This window comes from Rhipicephalus sanguineus, chromosome 5 (genome assembly GCF_013339695.2).
Source record: "Rhipicephalus sanguineus isolate Rsan-2018 chromosome 5, BIME_Rsan_1.4, whole genome shotgun sequence".
Lineage (NCBI taxonomy): Eukaryota > Metazoa > Arthropoda > Arachnida > Ixodida > Ixodidae > Rhipicephalus > Rhipicephalus sanguineus.
In genome coordinates this window covers 126,735,138-126,744,340 of record NC_051180.1, presented here as the reverse complement: position 1 = coordinate 126,744,340, position 9,203 = coordinate 126,735,138, and the positions used below count along the sequence as shown (strand labels likewise).

General features: G+C 45.3%; 1 protein-coding gene across 1 annotated transcript in view; it reads right to left on the bottom strand.

Moving 5' to 3' along the window:
- LOC119394955 (histone-lysine N-methyltransferase 2C) overlaps nucleotides 1–8,563 on the bottom strand; it is a 62,126-nt gene extending 53,563 nt beyond the window's left edge. The window contains exons 1-4 of the mRNA XM_037662251.2: nucleotides 6,771–8,563; nucleotides 5,404–5,616; nucleotides 3,470–3,628; nucleotides 1,710–1,782 (exon numbers count right to left, since the gene is read on the bottom strand). Of these exons, the coding sequence (XP_037518179.1) occupies nucleotides 1,710–1,782; nucleotides 3,470–3,628; nucleotides 5,404–5,616; nucleotides 6,771–6,920 (595 nt within the window). The 5' untranslated portion in view covers nucleotides 6,921–8,563. The remainder of the gene's footprint in view (nucleotides 1–1,709; nucleotides 1,783–3,469; nucleotides 3,629–5,403; nucleotides 5,617–6,770) is intronic.
- Between the last annotated feature and the right edge of the window lie 640 nt (nucleotides 8,564–9,203).

Sequence of the window (9,203 nt, the reverse complement as noted above, 5' to 3'; positions counted from 1 at the left end):
TCGCTGACGCTTGCCAAGTTCTTGGATTCTCGTTTTCTTTCCTTCTTTATCTTTCCGTCTTTCTTTTCTTTCTTTCTCTTTCTTGTTATTTATGTCTCTATTTGCCTCTTCATTATAGTGGACCAGTGGTGAGTAGTGGTATTAGCCCAATTTCTGTGGCACATACCCGTTCATGATGACGATAGTTTCTTGTGGTCATCCGTATTACCTCGAGCGTAAACAGCTCGCTCTTAAAATGCGTATGTGTTCCCTTTGCAGCATCGTGTTACCGTCAGCTCAAGAGAAATACTTTCCTTTCGCCCTACACAGTAGATAGACGAAGGTGCTGCTGAATTAAACTTGCACGCAATATTTCTATTTAACCACGTTAAATCACGATCATACTTCGTAGAATACACAGTCCCTCCACAAGCAGTTGTGAAGATGAATAATAAAGGTCCTTTATTCCTCGCGTCTCCGCGCCAGACATGTGCCTTTAAGTGACGTCACTTCATGGCTCAAGGAGCCCTTCAAACGCTCTGCGTCTAACCATAGCCTATTATGATCTAACTGTAGACTGCCCGTCCTCACTTCCGAGCTGTCGTTGGAATACCGGGCTCCTTAGCATTGGATTGCATGCTGGCTCACCTTACACATTAATCAGCAACGACGCCAGGATTGGCTTGCTAATGCCTCTTGTATACCCAACTCAGGCCCGCAGCCAGGGCGGGGGGGGGGGGGGGGGGGCTAGGCCCTATAGCGAGCTTTTACTGTACTTAGGAATGAACTTCAACCGCAGTTCCTCTTGTTTATAACGTTGCAAATAAATAGCCAATGGACCCAATGCAGTAGCCAGGGTAATCAAATGCGGGGACCCTCCCAACACACGCTTATGTCACCGTTAGTCGCTATGCATAGTACGCAGGGTTCCCCATTAGAGAAAGCAAAGTTTCAACGCAGCGCCCAGTGAGCTTTGTCAAGATTATATATGGCCATGGAATCATCAACTATATCATGCCTTGTATTTTAGAAGCGCCGATGCAGCCACTTGTAATATATGCTGCATTGTGAAAAACAACGAAGGAAGTGAATCCGCTACACGATCACATACTAGCACCTGAGGCTAACACCTATACTATCAAGTGGTTTTACTTGAGGTCCTTACAATACTATTCAAACAAGGACAGGTTAAATGACAACTGTTCAAAGATGTTTTGCGACACATCTCAAATATATCATCTTCATCGGTGCGCTGTTTGCTTTCTATGTACTACATATTAGCGTGAATAATTGCTCACACAGCACTGCAGTAAGAGCTAGAAGAAGAAATTTTTGGATGCTTTTCTAAGACGTTGCTTCTACTTAAATCCACCCATTCGCTCTCGTTTTGGAATAACACTAGCTTTGTTTGTGAAAGCGTTATATCAATGGAAACATTCCTAAGCCCTGTGGCCAGCCATTTACGAAAAGTGATTATAAAAACGTAGTCGTCTTAACAGAAATTCTACCAGCAATGAGTCATTCTGGTGTGCAGAAGGCATCAAAATACCTTTCGCATTGCTACTTCTCTCTGGCACCTCTCTGGTACCAAATTAGCGCACATTTTTTCCACAGAATCTACTGAAGTAAGTAATCGCGGTACCCAGGAAATCGTAGGAACAAATTTCGTAGGACTTCAACAGCCACATGAAGCAGAACATCTACCAAACATCTGTAGCAACCGGAATTACGCACCTCGGATCTAGAGGTATTCGCCATGCTGACGCAGGCACGGAACAGACCAGCAGCCTTCTGGGTGGAGTTCTGATGTGAGGGCGGAACGTTGATGGTGTAGAGCAAGCCTCGGTCACCTCACGCATGTATACGGTCAGCTGAAATTGTGCACGTGACGTATACAGTCAGGGCGACAGCAGCAAGACATTGCCCCTAAATGAGAGCACAAATGGGCATACCACAATACCGGTCATCGTCAGGGCTTTCTACGCAGTCATGTTGATAATATTATCAGAAAGCTCCATATAACAAAAGGGCATTGATGAGGATGACGTGTGGTGCTGAATGTCTCAATGACCAATAACAACGTTTTAGCATTCAGAACAGCTGCAGAGATCTGCGAGTGAGAGACTCGCGGAGGATTTCAGGCGAAGAATGGTACAATGACTGTCATGATTTACAAATTTAAGTTATGGTGGCATATACGATGTCCCGAAGCGAAGGTAATGTGTCTAAATAAATCAGGACTTCTAAATAGTTTTACATTAACCATTATTTAACAATTGCCTATGGCTGCATGCGCAACATTTCGGCTGCGTTGCTCAAAGAGGTGGACATAATTTAAATTCTGTCATAAGCAATATTATTCTAAGGTATAAAAATTCAAATGTTATATCATCCTTGAGGGAAACAGGACGCCTCATCAGGAAAGGTTTTCTAAATTATCTGCTTGATACATTTACAACACCTCCTGCGATCGAAACGACTACAGAGCTCACTAACGTAGTTGTAGTGGTTGGACACCATGGCAACTATATCGGGCAAAGAAGGAAACGAAATATATTTGATTTATTCAAAATACCCCTAAGAGCCTTCTGACGAGGGTATTACATAGGGGGTGGGTACATTAAAAAAAGCGTAAAAAAAGAAATACAACTGTGGAACATATATAAAAGACGCAATCAATACATCATTATAGCAGGAATATCATGTATAACACAAATATAAAGCTTTGACATTTTGTGATAAGAAAATATATACATAGTAACAGTGGTAGATGCAGCAATACATTAAACTCACACTAATGCTAAATGTATTGTTGTGTACATAACAAAAACACGTAGTGCTATCAGTCTAAGTAAAACTTTTCACGTAAGAAAGCCTAAAAAGATGATAAATTACTTTCAGTCGCTATGTATGACGCTAGGTTATGCCATTCAATGATTGTGCGTGGTATAAATGATGCAGCGTAAAGAGATGAGCGGCAAGTTATGCGTGCTAGTTTGTTATCATGGTCACGGCGCGGGAAGCCAGCGGGGGGTGAAGAAAAGAAGTCATTATGAAGCGCACGATGATAGTACAGTTGAAGAAATAAGGTTAGGCGAGCAAAGTGACGTCGACGTGATAGTGGTTCCAACTCGGCTCGTTGCTTTAATGCTGTGACACTCGTGAAGCGGGAGTAATCGGAGTAGATGAAGCGAGCAGCACGGTTTTGCAAGGATTCAGTGTTGTTGATGACATATGTTTGATGAGGGTCCCATATGGCAGAAGCATATTCAATGTTTGGGCGGGTGAGCGTTATGTAAGCTAGCTTTTTTTAAGTGGGATGGGGCATGCTTGAGGTTACGAGTATCTAAAGGGCACACGCAATATAGCAAATCTTCACTCTAGACTAGGTGTGACTTTGTCGCGTTTATTTTGTCGCTGCCTTAATTGTAGGCATGTTTGGCTAACATTGACCAGTAACAATGTGCTAATTTGTGAGCACGGCACTCACCGAAGCAAGGACGGTGTACTGAGGTCCAGTGTAGCGCGAGCACACGAAGCTGTAGAAGTCGTCACATGGCTTGAAGCTTCGATCTAGCGCCGATTTCAGCAGCTCCGTCGCATACAGACAGTCGCTCGTGTTGCATTGCTCGGCCACATCATCTTTCATCTGCGTTTCGGCGTAGACATAAGCGCTGAATTTCTCCATTAAGACTGAAGACTCTATGAAGACCGAATATGTCGATGTCCTTCATTTCGTCCACAAGTGTAAGCTTTCAGCACAAACTCGCAATTTTTAGGAAGAAAAAATATGACTTTCGCGCGCACAGTGCTCTGTGGAAAGGAATTGAAAGTTTGATTAAAGTTTTCCGATTTCAATTGTTAGAGCCAATGATAATTAACTAAGTGGAAGCCACGTAAGTCATCCACTGGCGAAGAAGAGCAACCACTTCTAGATGCTTCTTCAATTTGTCTGATTGTCTTCTAAAATATACAAGTTTAAAGCATATAAATTTCGCGGGAAAGGTGGAAAAGGTCCAGAATCCCTCAGCGGTATCTTCGAAATACACGCTCCTCACGTACGTCATTAAGGGGGAGTTGCGTATTTCGGCTGATGTGCAGTTGAATATCATTATTTGGACGTTGATTGCGACTTTCGCAGCAAGTGCTCCAAAGCGCCATGTAACCGTTATTCGCAGTGGGTATGCCGTTCCACTGCCGCGCGTATTGTCGCTTATTATCCCGGGCACAAAGGGACTGAAATGCATAGTGAATGTAATGCACTTAAGCAAAACCAGTTTGTCTTAATTCTGAGTTCCTGCTTACGCTGTCTCAATTTAAAATGCCGTGTTTTTTGCGTACAAAACCTCAGTGATCACGTTAAATTGCGCATATAAGCTAGCGAACCGAAACTTTGCACTTCATGTCACACATAAATGGGGAGGTCGTTACAAAACCGACGTGCTCGCATACCGTAAACTGTGCGTGTGAATTACGGCCTTTGAAGTAAACTATTACACCAACAAAAGCTAGAAATCCATTCTAAATGGAAAATGTTTTCCTTTTTAGTCTAATATCTGGCTTGGAGGGAATTACTTCGCGCGAAAAGAAGCGAACTTAAATGTCGCAGTGATAAATAATTTCTGTAGTAATAACGAATGGGCAATTATTATGTGAAACTATCCCCAACTGAATGCTCGCCCCAGCGTGTCAAAAACACTCAGCGCTTAAATCAGTATTTTGAGGCATCATACTCAGCGTACCGAAAATCACAGGTCACGCATTGTGAGATTACCGTACTGTCCAAAATGTTATGTACTTGTTTACCTGCCGTGCCGATATCACCAGATGTTGTGTTCTATTTAAACTGTCAGGCAACAGGAATCGTTTAATGGGTCAGATACCGCCAAAGTTGTACAAAGCATATGGTTTAGCTGAGGAGTGACAATCACTCATGCAACGGCTCGAAAGAAACCGCTTCGCCAGAAATCGCTAAATAAGCATTTCTTTTTCACCTAGGTGTTGCGTAATGAGGTGCTTGCTTAAAGTAAAACGCACAAAAAGGAAGACGCTCCAACCCACGCACCGTCGCTAGCGTGCCTCATGTGACAAAACGTTTTCGTGAGCCCTTTCAGTGGCAACATATCTTTCAGATTTACATATATGGCGAGCCCGTACAGGTCCCCGGTTTTCTCATTTGTTGTATACAGTGTGGAGCTTAATCAATCAGTCTAGGCCAGTCGCCAGTCCAACATCTTACTTAGCCTGAATGAGTGTTATAGCTATCACACTCATTTAGGTTAAGTACTATGTTAGACCTACTTACACTGATTGCTTAAGCTCAGCACTGAAGACAACAAATGAGAAGATCGGGGGACCTGTACGAACTAGCCATATGGTAGTGGAGTAGACTAGTATATATATACTCCACTGAGAACCATGCACCTTGGACCATTCCAGGTAGGCGATCGCAGCGCCCGCCAGCATTCCGGGAAGTAGTCCCCAGAACCAAGCCAAGGTGCGCACACTTCTGGTCAGCACAGCATCGTCGCCGGGCTGCTGTCCTTCCTGCGGTTGTTCAGGGCCAGCAACAGGGGCAGGACCCTGCCTCTCCTCGCTCGCCTCGGTGTCACCCACTTCGGCGTCACCGCTCGTCGCCTGCGTCCATTTGATAGCCGTTGAAATTCAATGGGCAACTTCCAGCGTGTTCTCAGTAGCTTCAGCAGAACTGAAATAAACGCAAACGCAATTCGCATGCATTCTTGGCGTGGGTGCTCTGCTGATGCTGGCGCATTCGTTCATGGCCGCCCGGCTTGAACTTAAACTTAAACTTGAACATAAGCTTGAACTTAAAGCGCTGCTAAGTTGAAACAAGCGTACGGACGAAATTTGCACACACGAAGCGTATCAGCGTTTTATAAAACAAATGGAGAGAGTGAACGTCGTCGGCAAGCAACGTCATGCGCAAAGAGTAACGCGCGAATTGAGCTTGGCACGTGGGGAGTGTCTATTTGTGTTCTTCATGCGCAAGTGAATAAACAAAATTCATAGATGTGCGCACGCTCTGGATTTCTTTCCTAACTGTCCGAAGAGTCCTAACTGTAGTCATTAATAGTATAACTGTTGGGGTTTAACGCCCCACAACCGCGATATGATTATGAGAGACGCCGTAGTTGAAGGGCTCCGGAAATTTCGACCGCCTGCTGTTTTCTAACGTGCACCTAAATCTTAGCACACGGACCTCAAGCATTTTCGTCTCCATCGAAAATGCGGCCGCCGCGGCCGGGATTCGATCCCGCGATTTGCGAGTCAGCAGTCTAGCACCATAAGCACTAGACTACCATGGAGGGTCCATTCGCCGTCGAGTACAAAAATTAAGTTCCAGCGCAACAAAAAGTGTGGCATTCAATTATCACCGTTGTCCGTAATTTTACAAATATTTCCTGGAAGACTATTGAGGGCTATGTCACAAGCATCTCCCAGAATATTTATATCTTGTATTTGTATATTTACACGCACATACACATGCACATACATAGACACGTAAAGGGGGGAAGGTAGAGCCCCACCTTGCGTAAGTTTTTCGCTGGAGCGCTGGCGTTCGCTGCCATTCATATATATCAGTGCAAATTTGGCGAGGCCACGTTCGCTAATACAGGCCGATCCCGCCTCCAGTTACTTCGCGTCAGGCTTGTCGTTAGGCCTACGCTTCAGCCAGCTGGCCAGATCACGATACAACTCCCTGACTAATGTATATATCGCATGTATGCTGGGAAAGCAAATTGGGTGATTGAAGGAAGAGCGTTGCTTACTTGAGCGTGCCCCACGGGCTGATTATCCGGGGTAGCTCGATGTATCGCTGTATCACTAGCAGCCATGTTCGTGCAGCGAAATTCTTCTTCTTCTTCTTGTTCTCCGCTGAAAAAACCCGTAACCGCTGCGGTGGACTGGCCACAAAGCATGTGCGTTTGTCAGTATTAATTCTTAATAACATTGTGATCAAGATAAGACTTTCATTAACATAGTCTGGGTGCAAGCAGGTACGAACGTTGAAATGAGAATAAGGAAATAATTTCTTTGAGATAGAACAACTTCAAAACGTGAAATCAATTTAGGGCCTTAACTACCAAGGCGTGCACCATATCGAGAATGAACTTCCTCGCCTATCAATGCTGTGGCTGCGGCACAAATGTGAATAAAATTTCTTTTCAAAATGAATAATGTTTCTTATTGCGTTAGTTTGCCCTGCGGCATCAGAACACGCCGTCACACATGATTTAAAAAAAAGGAATAAATATTCTACGACAGCTAATCGAAACAGAGAACAGTAGTATGACAGCATACGTGCGCGTAATGCATATAAAGAGCGACACTTTCGCACAAGCGTGTAGCATTAGAAGGATAAATATATATTTGGCGAAATAAGGATGTTTAATGGGCTGGGTAAGTTCCGCTAAACAGTCGCTTGCTGATTGAACGTGGGCGCATTGGCTGGGACAGCAGAGGTGGCTGGTGACTTCGTGCGCAGTGTCGTCGCGCGCGCATAGCGCTGGAGGTCGCGTAATACCATTCTCAATTCCAACGGCGGATTCAGAGCAGCCGGCCGACTCCGCAAGCGAGCACTCGTCTTTGGCGCACATAATTCATGTGATTGGACTGGGCAAGTTATACTGCGAAATCCTATCGTAAGCTTTTTTCACGAAAGGCGTGCGGATATCCCCAGAATACCCACAAAGGTATCGACCTATGGCAAAGTGCAGCCAACAATAACCTCACTTTAATCACTGATCCGGCTTTCCCCACTAGAATTGGCAATTCGTGCTCTAGAGACTCTGTGCCGGATCTTACATTTGTCAAAAATGTCGATTCGATGACCTGGTCAAACTTATTGACAGATCTGGGCAGCGATCACCATATCTTAGCCACTAGCATGTTTGTGGAGACGAAAAGACTAAGAAGCTTTACCGTCACAGACTGGGACCTGTTTCTAACACTTCGAGAAAAGCGTGGGCAGTCCCAACACTCACCTCCTGATTTGGAACGATGGTCTGAACAATTAAAAGAGGACGTCAAGGCGGCCACGAAGTCAATCCAGACCGACCTCGAAGTCGACAGGATGGACAGCCGGTTGGCGCATCTTCTGGAGGCTAAAAAGTCACTCGTTGACCGATGGAAAGGGCAGAGGCTCAATCGGAAGCTTCGAAAAAAGATTGCAGAACTGAACAGGACCGTTGAAGAGCATTGTCAGGTGCTAGCTAAGCAGCAATGGGATGAACTCTGTAACTCTGTGGATGGTCAGATGAGAGTCGGAGGAAAATGGACCTTGCTCAAACACCTCCTAGACGACACGAATTCCAAGTCTAATCAGAGGCACGCGATAGAAAAGGTCCTTCATGAAGCGAAGCGGTCAGAACCCATGGGCGTCATTGCGGATGAGTTGGCGAACAGATATCTTCCGGTTGGTAGCGTACGTCCGACGGACTATCCTACGTACAAGGGCGAGCCGAATCCAACACTTGACGAACCATTCAGTACCAGCGACGTCAGGGCAGTATTACATAGCCTAAATTGTAGGTCTGCCTCTGGTCCGGATGGAATTGCCAACAGGGCTCTCAGGAACCTGGATGACGACTCCATCGAGTATCTCACTGAAGAGATAAATCGGGCCTGAAGGAGGGTTTGGTTCCAGATACCTGGAAGTTCGCATCGGTAGTACTCATTCCGACATTCCGAAACCGGGAAAACCCCCAGGACTCGCAAACCTTCGACCCATCTCCCTTACGTCATGCGTGGGGAAGGTCGCAGAGCACGTCATTCACAAACGCATTTCGGACCATGTAAAGAAGAGCAATTTATTTCCATAGAACATGATTGGCTTCCGTCCGGCTTTGTCGACACTGGATGCGATGAAGCTCATCAAGTGTCAAATAATCGACAATCCAACCAGGGATGTCCGGCCTATTCTGGGTTTAGATTTCGAAAAAGCTTTTGACAACGTGTCTCACGCACACATTCTGAATCCCATATCTGATCTCAATTTGGGCGCAGCCTTTCACGGTTACATCAGCTCCTTTCTCAAGGAGCGGAAAGCGCAACTTAAAATCGGAGACCTAACAACAGAGGCTTTCGAGCTTGACCCTTGAGGCACACCGCAAGGAGCGGTCGTTTCACCGCTATTATTTAACGTAGCAATGAGAGGTCTCTCGGAAAGGCTCTCTGCTATAGACGGTGTTAGTCACACAATC